Source organism: Panthera leo, chromosome B3 (assembly GCF_018350215.1).
Source record: "Panthera leo isolate Ple1 chromosome B3, P.leo_Ple1_pat1.1, whole genome shotgun sequence".
Classification (NCBI taxonomy): domain Eukaryota; kingdom Metazoa; phylum Chordata; class Mammalia; order Carnivora; family Felidae; genus Panthera; species Panthera leo.
Genome location: NC_056684.1, coordinates 99,960,673 through 99,987,783, shown reverse-complemented (window position 1 = coordinate 99,987,783; position 27,111 = coordinate 99,960,673). Strand labels below are relative to the sequence as shown.

The following is a 27,111-nucleotide window of genomic DNA, read 5'->3' as shown; positions in this document are numbered from 1 at the left end:
ATTGTTCATAATCATGAAAGACTAGAAACAATCTAAAGGTTTATGTATAAGGAATTAATAATATAAAGTTATGATGCATATGTACATATATGTATATATACATATAAAAATGCTGGTACAGTTGTATATATATTGTTGAATTTTAACCATAAGTATATATAATACCATAAGTATATATAAGTATATATTACTTTAAATAAAAAAATCAATTTAAAAAGACAACGTTTTTACACAACAGGGTTAAAAGGCAAAGAAACTTATTTACTCCTGCATAACTGGATGGAATGAGTAAGAAGACATCCTTTAATCCATAATTTTCCTTTTTGGAAAAAATTAAACTAGTTTAATCAGATACCTCACAGGTTTATCTTACTGTCTTTTTAGTTCATCTTCTAGGCACCAACAAAATTTGAAACATGGAAAAAATAAGGCCTATAATATAGAAAATAAAATATAAAAGCTTCTATACATAGTATACTTAGAATCAAAACTCTTGTCTCTGTGTGTACAATCAAAATAGAGGGAAAAAAATGAAATTTCTAACAATTATTTTATCTTACATTTAACAATGTGCCTTTAACCCTTTTTTCACAGTAATAGCAGCTTTTAAGAAAATACTTTTGAGTGGCGCCTGGGTGGCTCAGTTGGTTAAGCATCCAGCTTTGGCTCAGGTCATGGTCTCATGGTTTGTGAGTTTGAGCCCAGTATTGGGCTCTGCACTGACACTGTGGACTCTGCTTGGGATTTTCTCTTTCCCTCGCTCTCTCTTAAAATAAATAAACTTAAAAAAAAAAAAAAAGAAAAAGAAAAAACTTTTAACTGGAAATGTAAACTTGAATAAAAAATCAAATTAGGGGGTGCCTGGTTGGCTCAGTTAGAGGAGCATGCAACTCTTGATCTCGGGGTCCTGAATTCAAGCCCCATGTTAGGTGTATAGATTATATTTAAAATAAATTTGAAAAGTTAAAAAAAAAATAATAAAATTAAATAAATAATTAGATTATGGCAATTTTTAGGTATTTAAAGTAAATTCTACATTTAATCTACATGGACGTAAGAAAATGAATTATCCTATTTTCTGATACCTTAAAGAGGAAGAAGAGAAAAGTTACCTGAAGTTGATGGACAAATCCAGCATTAGGATTAATACAAAATCTTCTTTCTTGAACATAAGCAAATGCATCTCTGAAAACAAAAAAAGAAAACTAAGGTGATGTTATTATTTCATGAGTAATCTCACTTTTTTCATAATTTACCTAAAATAAGAACTTATCCCAAAAATTTACCTAAAATAGGAAATCATATACAGCTTTTACTACAGAGAGGTGGAGATGTAGAGGAAAAATCGACAGCATGGTCAGATGAAATATCACAATCCCGCTTATTTACCAGCTTGTGTTCTAAGGGAAGCTGCTCAACCTTCTAAACTTTATTTTTCTCATCTGTAAATTAGGGATTATAATAATTCCTATCTAGATAGGCTACTGTGAAGATGGAAGATATAAGTGTAAAGCACCTTTGTAGAGTATCTATCACACAGTACATGCTCAAAATATTACCATTGTTTAAACAAGGAGAACTCTATCTACTCCCTTGTGTTGTTGTAAGGCTTAAATGAGATAAAAGAGCCTGGAATAGTACCTGCCACAGACCCAATGTATGGAAGCTATTTTCACCTTTATTACTGACAAGACACCAAATAATAAAGAGAATATATAAAACATAACGTCTAGCCAGCATTTATCTTTTTCAATTAAATAAATGATTTGTATTCAAATAATATTAAGAATTGACACTTTTTATTTAGAGAGACAGAATGAGAGTGTGCGAGCAGGTGGGGGGAGAGGCAGAGGAAGAGGAAAAGAGAGAATCTTAAGTAGGCTCCATGCCCAGCACAGGGCCCAATGTGGGCTTCGATCTCACAACCCTGAGATCATGACTGAGCCAAAATCAAGAGTGGAACACTCGACCAACTGAGCCACCCAGGTATCCCTAGGAACTCACACTTTTAAGAAATTTAAACACAAAGGATACCAAACAAATTAAACAAGTATTTGAATGTCTAGTATGTATTAGTCATGTGGATCCAATGCTGAATACAGCTCAAATGAAGAGACTAACAGAGAACATGATACAATGATAGATAAGTTGATACAGGCATATCACACAAAGTTTCACTGGCCATGTTAAAAATTATTAAGGATCAGAAACCTTTGAGAGCTTTTTGGGGGTATGGTGATTATATGACCAGATTTATCTTTTGAAAAGTTCACTCCTACTGTAGTGCAGAAAAAAAACCGACTGGAGAAACAAAAGGATACATAAAACCACTAAGAAGGCTACCATTGGAAGAGTCCAGGAAAGACATGATTGGAGCTTGGATTGAAGATTAAATGATGATGAAGAGAAAGATAAAGTGACAGATTCAAGGTATATTTTAGGACATAAAACAGGTTGGTAAAGGGTCAGTTTAGGAGGTAAGGAATGAATGACAAGGAGGTGTCAATGATTACAAGATTTCTAACTTGTACAAGACACACTAAGAACAGGAAACACTGTACATTGACCAGTTTTTTCTTTTGTTCTGGGGCTCTCTCTCTTTTATCTAGGTAGTATGCTTGGAAAAGTTGATTCTGGATAAGAAAGACTACACTGAATTATGAACAGAAGATGAAACAGTGCCTAGGTAATTTTTCACCCAACTATTGTTAAAGGAAAACGTAATAAATTAGCCTTTTATAATTTTTTTAACGTTTATTTATTTTTGAGAGAGAGAGAGAGAGAGAGAGAGAGAGAGAGAAACAGAGTATGAGTGGGGGAGAGGCAGAGAGAGAGGGACACACAGAATCTGAAGCAGGCTACAGGCTCTGAGCTGTCAGCACAGAGCCCAACGCAGGGCTCGAACCCATGGACTGTGAGATCATGACCTGAGACAAAGTCGGACGCTTAACCAACTGAGCCACCCAGATGCCCCTAGATTAGCCTTCTAAACAAGGGAAGCAATAAACATCTGTGTGTACGAGTTTGTGTGTGTGTGTGTGTCTAAGTTTTTAAACTCAGACTGAACAATTCTCTAGTAGTAAATAATTACTTTTCCAAGGGTTATTTCCAACTGTAACTATCATAGCTTCTTAAAATAACATTTAGCACTAGTTCCCTAAAACCACAAAATATTAGCCTAAAGTATATCTACACAAGGTAGACAAGCTACAAAGGTTAAACGACTAAGCATGGAATATAAGAACCTGCCTAATCAAACATGACTAGATGACAAAATGATGAAGAGAATATCAACTTCAAACTCCCAAACTGTTTCCATTAAGCTTCATTTTAATGAGAATTTAAATTGGCTAGGTTTCAGAGTACTTTCTTACCTGTACTTCATTCCAAATGTTTCCATAATGTATGCAATAACAAAGGCAGCACTGAAGAGGGGGAAAATATTTTAGAAAAAAATAGAAAACACAACTCATTAATTAAATGCTAGAAAAAAAAGATAATCTCTAACTTCATACCTCCTGGAGATCCCTGCATTTCCATGGACAAGAACTTTTCCTGAAAAACAAGAAATAATTACTCTGACAATATATATATATCTAATTCAGCAACTAAAATATATTGAAACCATGTACTATACCATAGTAAGATAAATCCTTTCTTAAACGTTTTATGTTTTATACATACCATTTAGATACTTACTAACTTTCAAGTTTTACAATTTATATTACCTGTAAACTTTGAAATTAAAGACATTTAAAGCTGACCCAGAATTCAAAAATGGTTGTATAGGGTTACTTAAGAAAGCCTATCCAAATGAAACAAGGAGTTGGGAAAAAACAAATTTGGGAATAGTCTATTACATACAATTCCAACTTCCATACCCTTCATTTAAGACAAATGGTAACTAAAAAATTAACTATAACACATAATCTCCTGAAAATAAACACTGGCTACATAAAGAAATTACTATTTACCTCCAGTCTGTAAGCTTCCATCAATAAATTCTTTAGTCTGAAGGCAAAAGACATGTGTTTTAATAAAACATCTGGAGTAATATTAGCATAAAATACACAGAATAAAAAATTATTGAAAAAAATTCCAGCTAATTTATATGAATGCAAATCACCTTAATTCAAGAATTTCCAAAATACTACAAATGTGACTTTACAATTTTTTTTAATTATACAGGAGCTAAAATTTTATTTGAATTTAATAAACTCAAGGTGTGATTTCTCAGATATTTAGCGATCATAAAATGGTTTTAATAATAAATTTTCTTTAAATATAATCCCACAATTTTCAGTCATAACAAAGTAAAAGTAGCATGGGAAAGAATTAGTTTCATTATTAAGTTTTAGAACCATAATTAAGAGGTCAAATCACAAATTCTAAATATTAAAATATTTTATACCTACCATGGGAAAATAACGTATTATATTTTCAACTGGATTATCTGCAATATCCAAGACTAAATATCTGAAAATAGAATATTTTGTGATAAGCACACATTCAGATAAAATTCTATCTACGTATAAAAAAATTTACAAAATTTCTTGGCAACCAAGAAAATAATGCAAAACAACTTTCAAAGTGTCATATTCCCAAGAACTGGGTCATAGATTTTATATTGCTTAAATACATACATAGCATTTTTAAATGCTTCAGCCTTAAATAACAAGTTAATATTTCTCTGATATTTTATAGTATAAAAAATCTATCTAGTTAAAACTGTAAAATCCCAAGAAGGAAGAAACTTTCCTCTATATTAGAGTGGACCTAGAATATAAAGACAAAAAGTGTCTGTATTCCTTATTGTTATTCTTCTATTTCTACTAACTTCCCCATGGATTAGAAGATTCTTCTCTGAGTGGCCCTGTGACCACTCCTCACAACCCTATATAGGACGATTCAGAGTAAGCCCAAAGTCTCAAAGAGAGGAAGGTAATCAAAATAGGAAGTCTGATGGAGCCAGAATGATGGGAGTCAAATATTCATTGCTTGAACTAACCTTCAGTAGAGAGAAAAAAAAAAAAAAAAAAAAAAAAAAAAAAAAAAAAAAAAAAAAAAAAAAAAAAATTCAACCAAGAGACCACCTGTCCTACAATTTTACACTTTGGAAAACACTGAAAATAAGATATTACTCATATGCTAGGCTTATTTTATTTTGTGAAAAACTTCCATTTCTAACCTATCCAAGACTACTTGCTTATTAATACATCTATAGTAATTAAGTTACAAAATTAATTTTTAAAGTCAATATTGCCTTAAAAATTACAGTTCTTATTTAGGTGGTTAACAACTTCAGTAAATTCCGGGTTTATCACAGAGAACCCAAAACTCAGTATCCAAGGATAATCCAATGTAAAAACCAAAAGGATTCTGATAATGGCTGTCTCCTCAAGTGATTTTGTAGACTGAACTGTTACATAAAACACGGCTTCATAGGAAAAAAAGTTAATTCAGAATCAATCTAGCATATTTTATTGCACACCATTTTGAGTGTCAAAAACTATTAGCACAACTATCAATCTATAAGCCAATATTCTAAATCTAAGGAGAAAGAATTCTTCCATTAGGATAAAATAGCTGCACACAGGACATTTTGGTACTAAAAACAAAAACACAAATTAGAAATGTATAGGATGGCATTTTAAAATATCACACTTTAATTTTCTTTAATATATGTAAGTCTATATGTGTGTATGCATAATACACATATGTATGATAGAGTAAGATTTAGAAGGAACATGCCAAAATGTTAACTAAAGTGTTTTCTCTGGGTTGTGGAATTGTGGATGATTTTATATTTTTCTTAGTGTCATTCTGTATTTTCCATAGTATCTATAAAGAAGAAGGATTTCTTTCACAATTAGAAAAAAAATTCAATCTATTTTATTTTAGAATAGAACATCTCTTTGTTAAAATAAGTTTTTAGGGGCACCTGAGTGGCTCAGTCAGCTAAGCATCTGCCTTCGGCTTAGGTCATGATCTTGCTGCTCATGAGTTCAAGCCCAGCTTCGGGCTCTGTGCTGACAGCTTGGAGCCTGGAGCCTGCTTCAGAATCTGTGTCTCCCTCTCTTGCCCCTCCCCAACTCATGCTGTCTCTCTCTCTCTCTCTCTCTCACACACACACACACAAATAAACATTAAAATTTTTATAAATTTAAAATATTTATAAAATTTTAAAAAAGTTTTTATTAACTGAAAAATATGTACACATGGTAAAAAATTCTAACAGTATAAAAATATTTGCAATAAAAAAGTAGGCCCTTCTACCAGACTCTAAATTTCTCTTCTCAGAAGCAACCACTGTCAAATTTCTGGTGTGTTAGTCTAGAAATTTTCCATGCATATACAAGAACCTATGTCTAATGTATGTATTTTTAAACACATTGAGAGTATATATACACTTGGTTATACACCTTGCTTTTTTAATAAATATTAATGATTATTCCATATCAACACAGAAATATTTCATTCTTTTTCATGGTTATAGGATTCTATTGTACATTCACACTATATATATATATATTTTTTTAAATTTTTTAATGTTTATTTTTGAGAGAGCGTACACACAAGTGGGGGAGGGGCAGAGAGCGAGAAGGACCTAGAATATGAAGAAGGTTTCAGGCTCTGAGCTGTCAGCACAGAGCTGGATGTGGGGCTCAGACTCACAGAGTGCAAGATCATGACCTGAGCCAAAGCTGGATGCTCAACTGACTGAGCCACCCAGGCACCCCTACACAATATATTTCAGAATGTCCTGTTCTGATGGAAAATCAGGTTGCTTTCATTTTTACAATCAATAAATCAATCAGAGAATTACAACAATATGTTTTATATAGATACACAGTATCTCTAGAATATTTGAGTTAATAGTAGCTGCCTCCCAAGAGAGAAGCTGGAGCTTGGGTTTAGAGGAGAAAAGAGACATACTTTATTTACACACCTTTTTTGCACCCTTTTTTATATCACTGTAATATATAGATTTATTTTTAAAATAAAGTTAAAATAAAACTAAAAACCATTAGATGCTCAACCACACTCATTAGAAGATAAACGAGAAAGGCAAATTAGAACTACATGAGACATCATTTTTACTCTAGAAAATTGGGGAAAATTACAACTGTTTTACAATTTGTCTTAGAGATACCAAGGAAATAGTCTCTTCTCATTCACTTCATGGTAGGAATGTAAACTGATACAACTCATTGGGGGGCAATTTGCAACATCCATTAAAATTTTAAATGCTCATATTCTTTGATGCAATAATTCCACTTCTACGCTTTATCCAACTGATATATTCACACATGAATTAAATGAAATGTATGGGAATACCTGCTATATTAGCAAAGACTGGAAACAATCTAAATACCCAACAACAGGAGACAGACTGAATAAATTTTAGTATAGCTATTCAATGGATTACTATGAAAATTTAAAAAATCAGTGCAGCTCTCTAAGTAATGATATGAAGCAATCTCTAAAAGTAAATTAAAAAAAAAAAATCTTTAAGCCAGTGTAAAAAATAAAAGTTTATCTGTAGGACTGTTTGTATATACAACATAATCCTGGAAGGATACTCAAAGAGTAACAGTGAATGCTTCTAGAGGGGAACTGGCTATCTAAGGGATAAGGATAGGGAAACTTTTCAGTATACTATACATGCTTTTGAATCTTTAAAATTCTGCATTATATGATTTAGTTACTTATTTAAGAATTTAAAGAAGTTTATTTTTTAAATGATATACCTAGATGAGCATCCTTATAAAACAGATATGTACAGAAGTCTGCTATAATAAAATTAACTTGAAATAAAAATACATGTTTGCTACCCATAACATTTTAATACATCACAACCATAATTCTTACCTAAATAATTGTTGAAAGTTTGGTTTAACAAAGTTTGCTTCAATATTTTGTCTTATGCATATTATATGGGTTATTCCATATTTCTGTAGAATAGGTAGCTATAAAAAGAGAGGGACAAGGGAGAGAAATAGTTTAAAATACAAAACATCGCCTTGCTGTAACACAGGTGTCTGAAATACACAGGACTGAACATTAAAATTACATAGCCACATCTGAACTTTAGGCACAGGGTATTAAAGCTAATTTTACAATAATTTACCTGAAGTGATCGGTAAAATATTTCAATGATTTAAGATTAATATATACTACATAAGCTCAAAAGGCTAATAAGATTATTTTACATCCATAATTTTAGGGCTTGTTGAGACCTTAAAGATCATTTATTTGGTAAACAATACTATATAGTGGTTAAAGGCTTTTAGTCATGAGAATCCCAACCTCTATCTTCCAGCTCTGCTAATGACCTGAGCTCTGTGGTTCGGTACTAACCTTTCCACTGAGTGGTTAGATGAATTACATAAGATAATATATGTAAGGAATTTGGCACAGTGCCTGGGGCACATGGCAGGCGTTCAGTAAATGGTAATTACATATACTGACTACAAACTTTATTCTTTAGAAGGGACTGCTAAGACATAAACAATTATTGAACATCACTGACATAGTTAATTGGAATACCAGGGCCCAAATCTCCCTGCCTCTTTCAGTACACTTTTTCTGATACAAGCCAGAATTAACATATACAGTTCACAGACTAAAGTTTCAGTTTAAAAATTTTTCTCAAGTTAACTGGCAACTCCAAATGATATATTCTGTGGTGTCTTTTGGCTATACATTTAAAGCAATTTAATGTGACATTCAAAGCAATTTAATATATTAAATACATTAACATTTAATATAACATGTTATATACATATACTATATGTGGCATAATACATATACGTGTTATTTTAATAGAATGTAAATTCCAAGAGAACTATGATTTTGTTCACAGATTCATATTAAGTATGTATAACAGTGCCTTGAAAATATTAACTGTTCAACAACTATATGTTTGTTAAATATATTTAACAAATCATGCTGGCATGAGGAATCAGAATTCATAATTTTGAGTTTTCTATGAAACTTTTCAGCTTACGCTCATATATTTAATTCCCACTTTCTGCATTAAATAGTCCAGAACAATAATACTAATAATCCATCAGAGAAGTCAAAGAATAATTTATATTTGTTATGGACTGAATGTTTGTATCTCCCTAAAATCTGTATGTTGAAGTCCTAACTTCCAAGGTGGTATTAGGAGATAGGGCCTTTGGAAGGTAATCAGAGATTTAGATGAGGTCATGTGGGTAAAGCCCACATGATGGAATTAGTGCCCTGAAAAAAGGAACAGCCATCAGGACTTTGTCTCTCTGCCATGTAAAGATACAGCAAGAATGCAGCCATCTGCAAGCTAGGAAGAGGGCCCTTACCAAAACCTAACCATGTTGGCACCCTGATTTCAGATTTCCCAGCCACTTCAACCACAAGAAATAAATGTCTGATGTTTAAGCCATTGGTCTATAGTATTTTATTACAGCAGCCTGAGCTAAGAAAATATGGCTTTCAAAAGTTTAAAATGTTAATTTTTGCAGCAAATGTTCTGATGTCTGGCATATATTAGATAGAGTTTAATTATCTTTGTATTTCCTGAGTGTACCCTGAGTTAAAAGAAGGGAGGTAAACACTTGGTAGGATTAATATTTAATCAATGTTTCATATTCACATTTACTAAACTGTCAAAATGTATTCAATATCCATTCTTTATACTTGATCTGTGATATATAAAGATACTTTATTAATGTGAGAAATCACAGGAAGATATATATAACTATGGATAAAAATCTGCTTTAACACAAATATTGAAGGCACATTAAACTATTACTAAGTAAAAAAAAAAAAAAAAAAAAAAAAAAAACCTTAACAAAATAGGACCCAAATGTAATAGCATACAGAATACTTTTACTTTCCAATGGATTTTCATTTATATAAAGCAAATTATGACTTACTCATACCTACAAACTACAGAAAAAATTGTATAAAAAGAAACAATTCACTACTGACAAAAAGCCTAAATTTGTCCCTTTTCAAAAAAATTTTTTTAACATTTATTTATTTTTGAAAGACAGAAACAGAGTATGAGCAGGAGAGGGGCAGAGAGAGAGGGAGACACAATTTGAAGCAAGCGCTAGGCTCCGAGCTGTCAGCACAGAACCTGATGCTCAGGGGCTCAAACTCACAAACCACGAGATCATGACCTGAGCCGAAGTCAGACTTAACTGACTGAGCCACCCAGGAGCCCCAATTTGTCCCTTTTATTAAAACTGTATTTGAATGTAATAAAAGATAAGCTTAACTAAACAAGTATTAGAAAGGGAGTTTATTCCCTAAGATTTATCTCTGTTATTATTTGTTGTTGTTACATATTTTTAGGATGATGGTATGAAAAGGAAGACAAGCTGTTCTATGGTGATTCAAAATGAGAAATAATCAAATTTCGCCATAGAAACTTTTCCTCAGTCTAATAATTAGACCATGGTGAAGGCGATGGTAAAGAGGTTTTGAGGAAATCTATAAACAAATAATTTCATGTGACAAATACTATAATAGATATATTTATAAAATGCTGTGGGAATACAAAAAGTAATCTAACAATTTTTGTGAATACTATTTTGTGAATACTACATTATTTGGCTTTTGTTTGTCTTAAGTAAATCAGTTAAGTCTATAGTTAACTACTCTATCCTTTCCTTAGTACTTTTTTTTTTTTTAAGCAACACTGTGCCTTTCCAACCCAGCTGTAGACCATCAAAACTAGGTTTACTCTTATATATGCCTCAATAGTCAAAAAGCCTTCCAGTTTCAAAGAAATGACTCTAACTCTAAAAAAACTCCCAATCAAAGGGCAACTGGGTGGCTCAGTTGGTTAAGCGCCCAACTTCAGCTCAGGTCATGATCTCATGGTTTGTGGGTTCGACATCCTGCATTGCACTCTGTGCTGACAGCTGGAGCCTGGAGCCTGCTTCTGATTCTGTGTCTCCCCTTCTCTCTGCCCCTACCCTGCTCATCCTTTATCTCTATCAAAAATAAACTAACATTAAAAAACAAAACAAAACAAAAAAAACTCCCACCCACCCAAAATTCATAAATACATTAAATTAAATCATTAGATTTAAAAATTCTACAGTTTTGCAGGCACCTGGGTGGCTAAGTCGGTTGAGCATCCTACTTTTGATTTCAGCTCAGGTCATGATCCCAAGGTCATGGGATTGAGCCCTGCGTCGGGCTGTGTACTGAGCGTGGAGCCGGATTGAGATTCTCTCTCTCTCCCCAACTCTCACACTCTGTCTCCAAAACGAAACAAAAAGAAAAAAGAAAAAAAAATTCTACAAATTTTTTTTTACAAAACTTACCATAGGTAGAGTAGGTATCATACACAAGAATAGTGACTTCAAAATAAGGTATTAGAGAAAACATTTGTGATACACTGTTTCACATTATAACTCAAAGCAAATTAGTAGCACTGTCATAATTCCTAAGACTGAATCCCCTAGTAAGTGGCAAATTGCTACATATATTAAAATGAATCTAAAAAAATCAATAAATTAAAAATTAAAAAAAAAAAAAAGAATCTACCATGTTAAATGTGTAACTAAAGAAATCCATTTCAGTTTGACTATATAGGAGACAAGAGACATATATGTGGTATAATACTTTACAACCTGGAGCATCTAGGTCTCTAAAGTTTGGAAAAACAGAAATAAGATTTTACCAATTAAAACACGTGCATACACATGCACATATACACACATTTACCCTTGATAAGGAAAGATAAACTAAAATGTTAAATACACTTATTTTGGGCTTTAATTCTATCTCACTGTTCAGAGATATGATTAGCAATGACAGATACCTAATCTTTTAGAGGGTAAAGGTCAATTATCAATTGGTAAATCTTTCAAACACATGGATTCATGAAAAAACTAATACAGAAAAGCTCATTTGTGATTTATGATGAAATATTTGAGAATCACTGGTACAGTAAAATTTGGAAAGAGGCAGGTACTCCAGAGTGACATGCAATATTTGTGGACCTTCTCTCTTACAACTAAAAAAATTTATTCCAAAAAAGCTGGTTAATAAAGTCTCTTGATGAACTTAATCTAAAATTCATACCTTGCTTTTCATGGCAGAAGAATATGGGCCTAAAAACAATCCAGGTAAAATTTCCTAGAAAAAAAAATTGAGATATTTACCATCAACAATTTAAATATACACAAACTATGTACCACATAAATGGACTTGTGGAGTTTTCATAGTTGTTATAATAATTTATTAAAAAGCTTGCTATCTAGGGAATATTCCCTAGTCACACTGAGCGAAGACCAGGAAGAGAAATGCAGATTTGCTTTATATATCAAACGAAACATTTAAAGTTTAAATACAGTTCTGAAAAGTCAGATATTTGAACTTCCACAGTGCTTTTTATAAGCAGTTTGGATAAAATTAGCATATTGTATGACTGGCTTTTAGATTAATAACACATCTCTTATTTTACTTATATTCTCTACTCTAGAAATAAAGTAGACATAAAGAAAAATTACCCCTTTGGAATTACACAAAACCTTATTCAGCCAAATCAAAAGTAGCACAAGATACAAGAAGATTAGAACTGTTTCCTTCAGTTAATAAAAGTATTCTTGCAAAGTTTAAAAAAGACCAATATCAACTGCTTGCCTATTGACAGTTTCAGCAATTTAAATACTTTCCAAATACTAGATTAAAATTTTTCTATGTGAATTCAATATAGAAAGATTTTAGTTGACCTATACCATAGCCTAGATAATAATACAGTATAATTCTGTAGTTCTCTTCTATGAAACATCATAATTATTTTCGTAAAGGTCTGATTTCTCCTATCAGCTTCTTGTGGGCACAAATTACATTTTACTCACCTTTGCATTTCCCATAGCACCAAGTAAATGCTTCATAGGTACTAAGATATTTTTTAAAAGAGAATTTTCACTAATAGAAAAAGGAAACATATTTTTAAAAGTCAAGGTATTTCTAGGAACAGGAGACACTGCTTGATTCTAGGGCTAGCAGAGTGACTGTAAGTAACAAATGCAAAAGAAAAACAAACTGCTATGAAGGTTAGCTATCACTTTATTATTCCACATTTGGAGTATTCAAATCAGTCTTCTGGAGGACTTCATTATGGAAGTTGTGTCTGGAAATCAGACACAAAGAGGAACAATTACTCAAGAGTGATTTGCTTTATAGTCAAATCTTATAGACTTGTCTAAACTAGCCAAACACAGAAAGCAAACTGTTTTCAACAGAAATATAAATATTGTATCCAATTTTTCAGATAAGGAAAAACAGTGACTCAGCACATATATATACATACATGTATGTATGTATATAGTAGAATCATGGTAATATATATATGTATATTTACATTTATATGTATATACATACATATAAGTATGTATATGTGTGTGTGTATATATATATATATAACCATGATTCTACTATAAGGAAGAAAGGCAACAATTCATTTCCCATTTTTTAATGTTAACCTTTAAATATGTTGATTTTTTAAATACTCAATGAGGAACCTACAGATCATGAGCCAACAGGTCTTAAATCCTTTGTGAAATCAGTTATTTGATGATAATAATAATATGGACTGGCCTGAATAAACAAAAAGGTTATCTTACCTGCATCTCTCGTCTCATAGGGTAGGTCCATTCCTTAAAATAGAAAGAAAACCCAAGAATAAAAATAAATAACATTATGAAAAATGTTACCCAATTAAAAGTTTAAGATGTGACATACAAGTGTATGGATTAAAAAAAAAAAATACATTATACTTAATATTCTATGAATAGATTCAATTGGCTTCACAAACACCTAAAAATTTAAGTGCAAGAAACAACGATTAAGGTATTCTTTAGGTAACTGGGCTTCCAAAATTATGATTATGTTACTTCATACAACGGATAGAATAGCTCATTAACTAAAAGAACGGATATTCCAGAAATTTCTCCCAAAAACTGATCCACCGAGTCAGAAATGTCAAATAGCTTTTTGTCATTCAGTTAACTCTAATCAACTGACAGTAGATAGCTAAAACACTGTGAGCAAAGACTCTGGAAGATGAGTACTCTGATCAATGAGCAGTATCTGCAATGGACTCAAAGAGTGTTAAGTAATAGGTATTTGCCATCCCTGATCTAAACCTCTAGATGCTTATCAAACAGGCTTTCGCATACCTTACTTCATCTTAAGATTCTTTCAGTTCAATTCCTTTTAAATATACATTTCATGGAAGTAAAGAATTCATCCTGTTTTTTGGAATGCAGATCAATATAAACAAGTTGGAAAATAATGCAAAATGCCAATGGCAAAAGACAGAAAACATTTTAAAATTTGGGACAAGAAAAAAGCAATTCCAGTGAACTGATATGATAAAGAATCAAATCCTCATTTGTAAATGGACTGCATTCCAAGTTTCTAACCTGACTGCTTAAAACTCAAAATTATAAATAGAAATGAGCTTCCTAAAGTTAAAACTGGAAAAGCTTTAAAAAAAAACCAACAACACAACTTTTATTTTCAGATGAAAGGGATCAAAGGGTATAAGCTTCCAGTTATAAAATAAGTTATGGAGTTGAAAAGTACAGCATAGGGAAGATAGTCAATAATTTGGAATAACTTTGTATGGTGACAGAAGTTAACTACATTTATCAATGTGAGCACTGCGTAATGTACAGAACTGTCCAGGGGTCCCTTGCTGGCTCAGTTGGTAGCGTATGAGACTCTTGATCAAGGGGCTGTAAATTTAAGCCCCACACTGAGTGTAGAGATTACTTAAAAATACAGAAATGTCCAATCACAATGTAATACACCTGAAACTAATATAACGCTATGTCAAATACACTTCATTTAAACATTCATTTAAACAGATAAAAAACCTTTTTCATTTTTAAATAATTTTAGGACTACAGAAAAGTTAAAAATAGTGCAAGGAATTCCCCTTACCCTTCACCTAGCTCTTCTAAATTAGAAAAGTATTTTTAACACATAAGGTAGAAATATTATATACCTGTAATGGAATTCCATCTTAGCTAGGATGCAATGGGGAATTACCCCTATCAGAGGGCTGGCAAGCTATCAGCAGATGGGAGGAGGGAGAAGAGGGAAAAGCAAGGAAAGCAGGAAAGAATGTGGTGTTTTGCAGAACAAGCAGCTATGGCTAGGTGTTCCACCAGAGTTACCTCCTTGCATGAGCCAGTTTGAGCCAGTTTGACCCAGTTTGGAGCTTTTGACCTATGTAGAAGTGCCCTGAGTTGCCCTTAAAGTTACCTTTAGCTCATTATAAGACTAAGATCTCCTATGGGCAAGGTTCTCCAACCATTTTTTGAACATACAATGTATGCACTAGTATGTTGACATACTTAAGCAGGCAAAGTTGAACCCAAGAGCCTAGGTAACAAAATATATGTAAGTTCCTTAATGTATCAAGCATCCTGGCTCTGTTTCCTAGCACACTGAACAAAAGCTTCATGCATGAACCCCAAGGGGAGACAGTGCTTTGAGAGCCATTTCCCTGTCTCCTCACCTGCGACAAGTAATAAAAACTCTTTGCTTTCAACACTTCCTTGGGTTGTGTTCAATTTAATGTACCCCAAGCAGCAAACTTCTTGAGTCTGGCTACAGAAAAGACAGAATAGTACTCCTGCAATGACAGCCAGCAATTTTTTTTTTTTTAATAAAGAGGAGAAACTAAGTATTTTTTGTTTTACATGTTGAAAATGGATCTTGGCAATGTAGCAGAAATAGACTATAAACCTGAGAAGCCATATCCTGAGAGGATCTACTGATCTTTCATGGCCTTATTACCTTTGTTCTTTTAAAATGGGAGTATAAAAGAACACAGAATGAAGTGTTAAAATGCCCAAATATGAACGTAGAGCTCAATGAATTTTTACAAGCAATATATCCTTGTAATCACCATCCAGATCAAGATTTCTGTTATCCCAGAAGTTCCCTCCTTTCTCTTCTCAGTCAAAACCCTCTCTTTCAGAGGTGACCACTGACTTCTACCAATATAGATTAGTTTTAGCTATTCTTGAACCAAATATAAATGGAATCACAACAGTACTATTTTATGTCTGGCTTCTTTCACTCAACCTAATGCCTGTGAGATTTATCCATGTTGCATATGTTAGTAGTTTGGTCCTTTTTATTGCTGTGCAGTATACTATTGTATGAATATTCCACAATTTACTCATTATCCTGTTGGTGGAGATTTAAGTAGCTTCAGGGTTTGGGCAAATAAGAATAAAGGTGCTATGAAAATTATTTTATGTTCCCCTTGATACACACATGCATGTCTTTCTCTTGGATATAAAAGTAACAATGGAGGAGCACCTGGCTGGCTCAGTCAGAAGAGCATGTGACTCTTGATCTTGGGGTTGTGAGTTCAAGCTCCACATTGGGTGTATAGATTACTTAAAAAATTAAATCTTTAAAAAAAAAAAAGTAGCAATGGAATTACTAGGTCACAGAGTAGGCCTATTTTTGGCTTTACTAGACACTATCAAAAGTTTTCCAAAACCAATTTACACTCTCACCAGCAACATATGGGAGTTCTAGCTGTTCCACATCCTCACCATGGCCTTAATTTAAATGACACTGTATATGTGAGACATAAGACAGAGCCTAGGACCTGATCAAGAGGGAAGTCAGATCAACACCAAAAAGCAACACTCTCAGTGGATAAACACTCTCAGTAAATGAGAGTGTTTCTCAGTAAATGAGAAACACCCAAAAGGCAACACTCTCAGTGAATGATAAACTGGGGAGGTTGGCAGGGAGGGTGGGGGATGACTCACCTCATCCCCAGAAAATGAGTACCTTTGCCTTTCTGAGCTTTGGCTCTGAGTAGAATGTGGTAGTAGTGGTGGCCACAACCTGGCCTTTGCTCAACTTTGGCATTAGAATTCAATTATTTTTGTGAGGTCAAGTGAAAATTGAATGTCAAGTGGTCCTGGGTAGATCATGTCCATGGGTTCTTGGAAAAAACAAATGCATTTTCTCTCTGGAGAAGCATACCCTAAACCTAGATCAGAAATAATTCACAGAGATGGATTCCAATGAGCTCACAATTAAGAATCAAATTTTAAGAGGAGGAAAATACTGGTTTAAGCAGCAGACTTCGGCTCAGTTCATAGCTCAGGGCTTATGGGTTTGAGCCCCACGTGGGGCTCTGTGCTAACAGCTCAGAGCCTGGAGCCTACTTTGGATTCTGTCTCCTCTCTGACACTCCCCCACTCGTGTTCTGTCTCTCTCTCCCTCAAAAATAAAAATAAAACATTAAATAAATAAATAAATAAATAAATAAATAAAATCAGTGGATAGACTAAACAGTAGACAAAGAGAGAACTTGTGAACTGGAAAATAGAATTGAAAAAATGATCTAAATTCAGTGTTGGAAAATATGATCAGTTAATAGACTTATTAAGATTGAATTAAGAAGTCTAACTTCCATAAAATCTAAGTTCCAGAAGGGAGAGAAAATAAAGGAGAGATAATATTACACAAGATACTGGGGCGCCTGGGTGGCTCAGTTGGTTGGGCGGCCGACTTCGGCTCAGGTCATGATCTCGCGGTCCGTGAGTTCGAGCCCCGCGTCGGGCTCTGTGCTGACAGCTCAGAGCCTGGAGCCTGTTTCAGATTCTGTGTCTCTCTCTCGCTGACCCTCCCCTGTTCATGCTCTGTCTCTCTCGGTCTCAAAAATAAATAAAACGTTAAAAAAAAATTAAAAAAAAAAAATTACACAAGATATTAATAAGAATTGTCCAAAACTGGTTAAAGACACCACACCTCAGAAATAAGTAGCTCCACAATTCCCAAGCAAGATAAAGGAAAGAAATACAAAGTTAAATAGAGCACACCACACATAAAGAGAAGAAATTCTTTTTCCACACTAAAAGCAAAGAGAGAAATGGAAAAGAACAGAGTCCAAAAGACCTTCATATATGCACTCAATTAATTTTCCTGAAAGATAACAAGGCATTTCAATGTAGAAAAAAAAAAATCTTTCAACAAATGGTGTTGGAACAATTAGACAAATATCTAGAAAATAAAATAAATCTTGATCCTGACCCCTCATCACCTCCCACTCTAAACCCTCCTCACATACAAACATCTTGTCTTCACTGTTGTATGTATTCCCAACATTTGATGACAGTGCCTGGCACACAGTATGCACTCAATACATATTTGTTGAATAAATGGGGGAAAAAAAGGTGTATGTGTATAAATATAAATGCAAAAATGATAAAACTTCTAGAAGAAAACAGAATATCTTTGCAACTTTGGGAAAAGCAACGATGTCTTAAAGAGGGCACAAAAGATACTAAGCATAAAGGAAAAAAATTTTGATAAATTCGATTTCATGAAAATTAAAAACTTCTGCTCAATGAAATACATTGCTAACAAAACAAAAAAGCAAGCCACAAACTGAAAGAAAATATTTGTAATTTATATACCCAACAAAAGACGTATATCCAAAATACATAAATATTGCATCAACAATAAAGTGACAACCCAATTTTTTAAATGGGAAAAGAACTGAACAGACATCCCACCATGGAAGGTATATAAATGGCCAACAGTGCACACAAAGGTGCTCAACATCACTGGTCATTAGGGAAATTCAAATTAAAAGCACAAGATACCACTACATAACCACTAATGGCTAAAGTTAAAAACACAACACCAAATGTTAGTGATGACGTGGAGCAACTAGGAGTCTCAAACATTGCTAACTGGAGTGTAAAATGAAATGATAAACATACAGCTACCCTATAATCTAGCAATTCCACTCCTAGGATTTAACAAAGAGAAATAAAAACATATCTCCACAAAAAGACTTACACAAGACTATTTAAAGCACCTTTATCCATCATTAACTCCAAAAAACCCAAATGTCTACTGTATATTCATACAATGAAATATTATTCAGCAATAAAAAATCTACTACTACCCATAAGTACAACATAGGTGAATTTCACACATATTATGTTAAATTAAAAAAGCCATAAACAAAAGAGTCCACTTTACACGATTCTATTTAAAGTTCAAGAACAGATTAAACTATGGTTACAGAAATCATATTATTCAATGCCTATTGTGGAGCAGGGTAGGGATTGCCTGGAAATGAACATGAAATAACTTTCTACACTAATAGAACTGGTATATATCCTGATAAGAGTAGGATTATACTGGTGTATATATTTAATAAAAATTACTGAATTGTGGACTTAATATTTGTGCATTACACTCTGTATAAATTTTACTCCTACTTAAGAAAAGAGAGCATGCAACAAAACCAAGATATTAAATACAAAAGAGACAATTAGACTGTCCTTGACTTCTCAACTGCAAGAATAAACGACTGAAGAATAATGCATTCAAAGTAGTGAAATAAATAATGGTGAACCTAGAATATATGCTCAGCAAATCATCTTTCAAGAACAAGAGTGAGAAAGAAGATTGATTCCATTCAAACAAAAACAGAGAGTTTACTACCAGTAGACTCCTATTAAAGGAACTTCCAAAACATATTTTTGAAATGGTATTGTTTTCTCTATCTTTCATTTCTACTTTAGGTACAGAGCCTAAGTAACTGAGTTAAAGCAGTCTGACTCCAGAAAAACTGACACCCAACAGCCTCTCAATGTAAGAAGGAACTATATAGCAAACAGTAATCAAACAAATATTGACTACATAAAATGATTATATTATTAAAATAGGGATTAACAGAAATAAAGTATGTAATTTCCAAGCCAAGAGAGGGGGAAATGTAATCAATTTGTACATTGAACACATGAATGTTCATGTGCTTCTTTAACTTACCAATATGTTATAACCTTTTATATTGAAAAGTTTTTAAAGAACTTAGGCCAAAGACTGTCATTTTCATCATGGTACCCCTAACACTGAGCATAGTGCCTGCCACAGCATAAGTACATGACAGGCATTTTGGAGATATATGGCACTAGATTCTATGGATCTTTCTTTTTTCCCCTTTCTTAAAAAAAAGAAAAAAGATTCTTGATTAGTCTGACAGCCTTATCTTCCTGAGGAAACCTGTCAGAGCTGCCAGAAAGAAGAAAAGTGATTAAAGAAATGTGTACTTTTGAGTTTATCTCAAATGAAATCTCTAAAAATTATGCATGAAAAAAGAAAAACAGGAGGACATATTCCAGGGAATATCTCACAATAAACATGTCAGAAGGCACTCAAAGACACAGGATAAATGTGCTTCCTTCTAGAATATATCAATTTTACCAAGAAAATTTTTCTTTTTGGAGAAAAAGTATCTTCACTATACTTTAAAATATTTTTATACTAAAACAAACATGACCATATGGGACAGAGTGCAAAATTTACCTGAAGTTTTAAGTGAATCAAGAGGCTTCAAAGAAATTTTGAACTTCCAAAAGGTTGTATACAATGGAACGTGTATGCTATATTTATATAAGGAAGACATTACAGGAGTAAAAAACAAGTTGTATAGCAGGAGAGAATGAAAAATTATTCCTATACACCTAACAAATAAGCACATAGCCTACTTTTGTGACCATCAGACTTGCTGTAATAGGTATGGATCCTTTGAAATCGAAAAGGCTTTCTCTCACAGAAAATGTCATTAACTATTCCTAGTGCTAGCATTAGATTTTGATCTCAAGCGCCTATCGTCTTTGTTTACCTAGTCCTGATTATTACTCTGCAAAACAAATCTTAATCCTGCCTTGTCTACCAATTCTGCCTATGCCTCTAGAATACTAGACCAAGATTTTAAGTCATTCATGCTCACTGTCTTGTTCTACCAGACATCCATCTGTCTGAACATGTTTCTAACCATATCTTATATTACAACCAAACCTATATTACACTCAATCTTAATCTCAGCCTGCCCACACTGCTGCTAAAATCCATCTTTTAGATATGGCAGTAGTAATAGGGCAAATTCCCAATGATCTATTATGAATTACTACTATAGTTAATTAGTAGAATTGGTTTCCCAAACACAGATGATTAGTTAAGCAGTCCAACTACATTTTTCAAACCAAAGCAACCCAGCTAAACCAAAATACCCCTAATTGTGATATATATCATGCTTCTGGTGAAAATTAATTCACAAGTGAAAATCCTTCAATCATCAATATGACCTAGAAGGTACGGCATATTAAAACTTCTTTCAGGTTCTCTCCTTCCTTCTCATACAAATGCAGTTACATGAGCTATACAATTGCATTGACGGGATAGAAATTGAACGTTGGGAGTAGGAAATGTTATAAAAATGTTCAAAGATCAATAAGTAAGTAAATAAACTCAGCAAAGGATACAGGCTGTAACCATTAGATAAAATAAAAACTTAATTCTTATCAGCACATGTATCAGGCTGGCTAAAACCTAGAACATTTAGAAATACCAAATAAGGGCACCTGGGTGGCTCAGTCAGTTAAGCGTCCAACTTTGGCTCAGGCCACGATCTCACGGTTTGTGGGTTCGAGCCCTGCGTGGGGCTCTGTACTAACAACTCAGAGCCTGGAATCTGCTTTGGATTCTGTGTCTCCCTCTCTCTCTGCCCCTCCCCCACTCACCCTCTGTCTTTCTCTCTAAAATAAACATTTAAAAAAATCTTTAAAAATACCAAAATAGATTGGGGCACCTGGGTGGCTCAGTCAGTTAAGCGTCCAAATTCAGCTCAGGTCATGATCTCACAGTCTGTGAGTTTGAGCCCCACGTCAGGCTCTGTGCTGACAGCTCAGAGCCTGGAGCCTGCTTCAGATTCTGTGTCTTCTTCTCTCTCTGCCCCTCCCCTGCTCATGCTCTGTCTCTCTCTGTCTCAAAAATAAATAAAAACATTTAAAAAAATACCAAAATAGATTATAAATGCAGGTGCACTCATAAATAAATAAATATTGAAGGGATATAGAGAGGCAGAAGGGCATTCAAGTAAGATGATTTTAAGTCAGTTACTCATAAACCTAGCTGCCATTAGAATTATCTGGTTCCATCTCAGATCAGTTAAATCAGAGAAGGTGATGATAGGGCCCAGGAATGGTTATTTTTTAAAAGCCCCTTGAGTAATTCTACTCTATAGTCAGGTTTAAACAGCAACATTCTAAATTTAAAGGATCTTCAGTCAGAAATATGAAGCAATTCCTATTTTTTATTCTGTACTATGGGAGTCAAAAGAGAAAACAGAAAGAGTAACATTTAAGTTGCCAAATTGCAACTGAAATAAATAACACTTTCTATCTGAAAAGAAAACAATTATTGAATTATAAAACCAACAGCCCTAACTATGCAACTAATTTATTTAAAAATTGGTAGTGTGGGGTGCCTGGGTGGCTCAGTCGGTTGAGCGTCCGACTTCAGCTCAGGTCATGATCTCACGGTTTGTGGGTTCGAGCCCCACGTCGGGCTCTGTGCTGACAGCTCAGAGCCTGGAGCCTGCTTCCAATTCTGTGTCTCCTTCTCTCTCTGCCCCTCCTCCACTTGTGCTCTGTCTCTCAAAAATAAATAAATGTAAAAAAAAATTTTTTTTAATTTAAAAATTGGTCGTGTAAGCTGCTCTCTTCTTCACATCTAAAAAAAAAAAAACCTACTGTAATCTTGTCACAAGACTCTACTATCAAAACCAACCAAGATTCTTATATTAATTCAACATTTGTTAAGCTTATGGTATATACCAGACACTGTGGTAAGTGCAAGAAACAGTGGGGAGTAAGTGCAAGAAACAGTGGGGAATAAGGCAAGAACATTTTGGTGAATAAACTCCCTTAGGAAACTTTCAGTCTATATGGAGAATAGACATTAAGGAAAACCATCAGTATGATATCTGTTACAAGGAAGGTATAAAAATACCAAGTGCTACAGAGAATTGTGTACCTGCAGGATTAAACTATTGGGGGGGGGGGGGCTGTGAACAGGAGGAGTTGGCAAAATCAGGGAACGTCTTTCTGAAAAAATGTTACCTAAATTGAGATCTAATCGAAAAGCAAATAGTTAATTAGGTGAGGGCAAGTGTAGTGTTGGCAGCCAGAGCAGGGGTAATAGCAAATGTAAAGGTCCTGGGGTGGGGGTGGGGCCTAAAACATCCCAAGAACTGAGAGAAGATGAACATGGCTAGGGCAAACAGAGAAGGGAACAAGAGGAAGAGTAGCTCATTATAAGGTTAGAAAGGTAGGCAGGGGGCACTTGGATGGCTCAGCAGGTTAAGCTCCCAGCTCAGGTTGTGTTCTCACAGTTCTTGAGATTGAGCCCCACATAGGGCTCTGCACTGACAGCACAGAGCCTGCTTGAATTCTTTTTCTCCCTCTCTCTCTGGAGCCTGCTTGGGATTCTTTCTCTCTCCCTCGCTGCTCTCTGCCCTTCCCTCACTGGTGCTCTCTCCAAAATAAATAAACAAACTCAAAAAAAAAAAAAAAAAAAAAAAGGGCAGATGCCAGATCACACACAACATTGCAGATGTTAATTAAGGGTTGGGCACCTGGGTGGCTCAGTCAGTTAAGCCTCCAACTTCAGCTCAGGTAATGATCTCACAGCTCCTGAGTTCAAGCCCCAAATTGGGCTCTCTACTGTCAGCGTGGAGCCCACTTTGGATCTTCTGCCCCCCCCCCCCTTTCTCTGCCCCTTCCCTTCTGGTGCTCTCTCTAAAATAAATAAACATTAAAAAAATTTTTTTTTAAAGTTAAGGGTTTGAACTTCATCCTCAAAACAATGGGAAATCACAGCCAAGTTTAAACAAAGGAGTGACAATCTGTTTCCAAACCAATCTGAACACAGCTAAATTTTTGCTAGAATTGTCCTAAAAGAATGCCCTGACCAGTGTTTCAAGAAACAAGGAAGTAATATTCTTACAGAGATGATAGGATCATCAAGCTGTCATGGCTTGATCACATCAATCATTAAGTGCATGCATAAAAATCTCTCTACTTGAATTCCATGTTTACTAAAGCAACATTTGGTCTGTAATTTAGGTTTCAATGAAATGCTTCCTAGGTCGAAGAACACTCTTATTGGCTGATCATCATAACTACATAAGACCATTTGATACTTTACATATTTCATGGCAAATTAGAAAATTAACACTGCTTTATTAGTTTATCATGAGTAACTATATGCCCTATTTAATGGTTATTTCTAGTTCTGTCTGCCCAGAAAGCACCTTCCATCTCCTGTGGAAATGCCCCTATGATTTTGGTGGGAGGGCTACCAATGACAAACTTCACTCCCCTGGCCACAAGTGGGTATATTCTAGGTCATATACTGGGCTCTTCATTGTATTTTCTCCATTCTGGCTATAGGGACTAATCCAACGGATGGGCACATGACCTAGGTTAGGCCAATCCTCTAGACTTCAAATACTGAAGCTTACACATATTGTTGTTCTTCAATGTGTAAGCTTTGTAAGGGTATGACCTTGAACAGCTGACAGTCAAAGTCCGTATCTGCAGAGAAGGCAGAGTAAAGGCAGAAATGCCGAAAGTAGAGACAAGCACTGATAAGGGGCCGAGGCAGTTCTGATGCATCATAATACTGTCTAGGAAGTCCCTGAGACCAGCTGCATCCCCACCTTTCTGGATTTAACTACGTTTCTTTTCGCTTCAGCTAGTCTGAGCTGGTTTTTGTCACTTGCAACCAAAAGAAAACAAACATCCAATGCTATGTAAAAAGGCATGAACTGGCTTTCAGTAAGTAACATTTGCATCATTATCTACTGGGCTTTAAGAATTACTTCTGTCCTTACACAGGAAAGAAAGCTATATTCCCAGTAAGACTATCATTTTTACAGGGATAAGGCATATTATATACACAATAAAAGATTAAATTCAAGTCTGCAAACATTTTAAATTAGAATTTTTCAGATTAGAGCAGGGAAAAATTGAGGTGTATTAAAAACAACGAATTAGGAACCAAGAGACCAAGGTTCTCAACTGTGTCTTATGCTACTGTTAACTTGGCATATCACTTATTCTCAGTAAACTACACTCTCTTCACCTGAAAAGAGAGAATGTTCTACGTTATTTCTAAGGTTGCTTTCACGATGAAATCACTGAATCATTTTTAAGGACAAAAAGCATATTCCTCATTCACATTATTCCATATTAAACAAATAAAAAAGTGTAAATTCATTTTTGACTAACCTAAATTCAACTTTTTTTTTCCTATTTAAGAGTCTACTCTTAAAATATGAATTTCTGAAAGACCACTACCACAAGCAAAGGATCCCTCCACATGTGAACCCCAAATGAAGATACTCAAAAAAATGAATATTTGGTATAAACTGAATGGTTTCTTAACAAGTTTTACTTTCCAATTATTTTTAAGATATTTAGACCTAGAAATTTTAATTTCTATCTTGATCCTACTAGGGCATAACTGAGTATCCTTGTCTTTTTTACTAATTTAGTCTTCAGAAAATTCTAATTTAGTAGTCTGCAACATCAGAAAGTATTTTAAACTAGCAATAGATGGGGAAAAAACTCAATACAAACGTTGGTCAAAGAAGATATAAGGTGGAGTAAAAAGAAGCCCAAATCAGAAATCAGGAGGACAGTTTAAAACCAATTTCATTCTCAGTAACAACTCCCCTCCAAAGGGCAAGTTTCATGATTGAAGTTTTTAGATTGAAATGAGCTAGCTTTGTGACATTTTATTCTGCGGGTCACGGCTTTCCCTCAAAAATACCAAAAAACAAAACCAAACAACTACTTTGGAAAACTTTTTGAAGGCGCACTCGGAAAGCTCAGGCCCCAGATCTATCTCACATGTGGGACCATGTGTCCCCCATGCGAATGACACCAAATATATCCCTCAAATTGAAATTTAAAACATTACCCTCGTACTGCCTTGCCAATAAAAAGGGGAACCTTACTCAAAGTCAGTCCTCAACGCCGAGCCTGGGGGAGAAAGGACTAATTTTGCCCTTCCCATTTAATTAAGCAGAATAGACCCACCAGCCCCTCCGCCGGGGTCTCAGGAGGGTCAAAGGAATTCGGTGAGTGACGCTTCTCCCCAAGGTCCCAGGACGTTCTCAGGAGGCAACAGGGCTCCGGTGGAGCTTGGGGACTTCGACGGTTGGGGCCTGGGGTCGCCCCGCGGCCGAAGAGCCGCACGGGAAGGCCTGTGCGTGGCAGTCACTGGACAAACTCACCTCGGCGTCTTCTTTGCACTGCGGGAGCGAGGGGAACTCCAGCTTCACGTCCTCCATGGTCCGGGCCCCGAGGCTTGTGGGCGGGGTGGGAGAGGGAGTTTTATCCGGCCCGCCCGACCCTCGGGCTGCCAGTGACAGAGATAGGGAGGAGGGCGGGTGGGCCAGAGGGCTGACGGGCGGGCAGCGGGCTTACAACTAACACACGCAGACTAAAGGGTCCCAGCGACTCCGGCGGCGACGGCGGCGACAGCGGGGAAGAGGAGGGTTGGGCGGCTCATACCCCGCCGCCATGCTGCTGCCGTCTCCCTCCCCCTGAGTCTCCGCGCCCCTCAGGCCGCACAGGCTCGGGCACTAGCAAGAGCCCTACAACCGTCTCCCCTCCTTTCCCCCCTCCCCACCCCTCGCTATCCCAGCCAATCCCAGCCCACGCTTGCCTTCGGCCCGCCCCCCGCGGCCGCCAGGTGTCAGCGCGCCGCTGCCCCGCCCCTCCGCCAGAGCGCAGACGCGGGGGGCGGGGCCTCGGAGGAGCAACGGCCGAAGCTCACCGGGTGTGGAGGAGATGGGGCTGCGGCAGGAGGGGGCAACGACTGAAGGTCCTGGGAAAGGCAGTGGGACCAAACGCACCAGCTCTAACCTTTCCCAGAGAGGACGCAAATCTGTAGTGTAAGAACCGGCAAACATCCTAGCCACCAGAGACTGGCATCCGAAAGGAAAACTGTATTTTCTCCCCTCAGAATCCTGCGCAATCTGTGGTGAGGTTATAACCGAAAGAGTAATAAATGAAGAGTTCATCTTAAAACTGTGTTATGCTACACAGAAAATGAAACACCCTTGGTTTTTAAGCAAATTGAAATGGTGGGCTTTCAAGAATACTTGGGACTATGACAAAATCTCAAGAAACAAAGGCATATAGAAAATCCTAAGGAATAGAAACAACCGATAGCTCACTCAGT

The 27,111-nt window shown here is 35.4% G+C and overlaps 1 protein-coding gene across 5 annotated transcripts in view; it reads right to left on the bottom strand.

Moving 5' to 3' along the window:
- STYX (serine/threonine/tyrosine interacting protein) overlaps positions 1-26,637 on the bottom strand; it is a 37,397-nt gene extending 10,760 nt beyond the window's left edge. For 4 of the 5 annotated variants that reach the window (XR_006203813.1, XR_006203815.1, XR_006203814.1 and 1 more), the window contains exons 1-9: positions 26,159-26,625; positions 13,635-13,667; positions 12,088-12,141; positions 7,873-7,970; positions 4,416-4,476; positions 3,975-4,011; positions 3,516-3,555; positions 3,375-3,425; positions 1,113-1,185 (exon numbers count right to left, since the gene is read on the bottom strand). Coding sequence is in view for 2 of the 5 variants with exons in the window: in XM_042943251.1 (XP_042799185.1) it covers positions 1,113-1,185; positions 3,375-3,425; positions 3,516-3,555; positions 3,975-4,011; positions 4,416-4,476; positions 7,873-7,970; positions 12,088-12,141; positions 13,635-13,667; positions 26,159-26,215 (504 nt within the window). In the remaining 3 variants the exon portion in view is untranslated. Of the gene's footprint in view, positions 1-1,112; positions 1,186-3,374; positions 3,426-3,515; positions 3,556-3,974; positions 4,012-4,415; positions 4,477-7,872; positions 7,971-12,087; positions 12,142-13,634; positions 13,668-26,158 lie in introns of all 5 variants that reach the window. The other variant, XM_042943252.1, reaches the window with a different exon arrangement.
- Between the last annotated feature and the right edge of the window lie 474 nt (positions 26,638-27,111).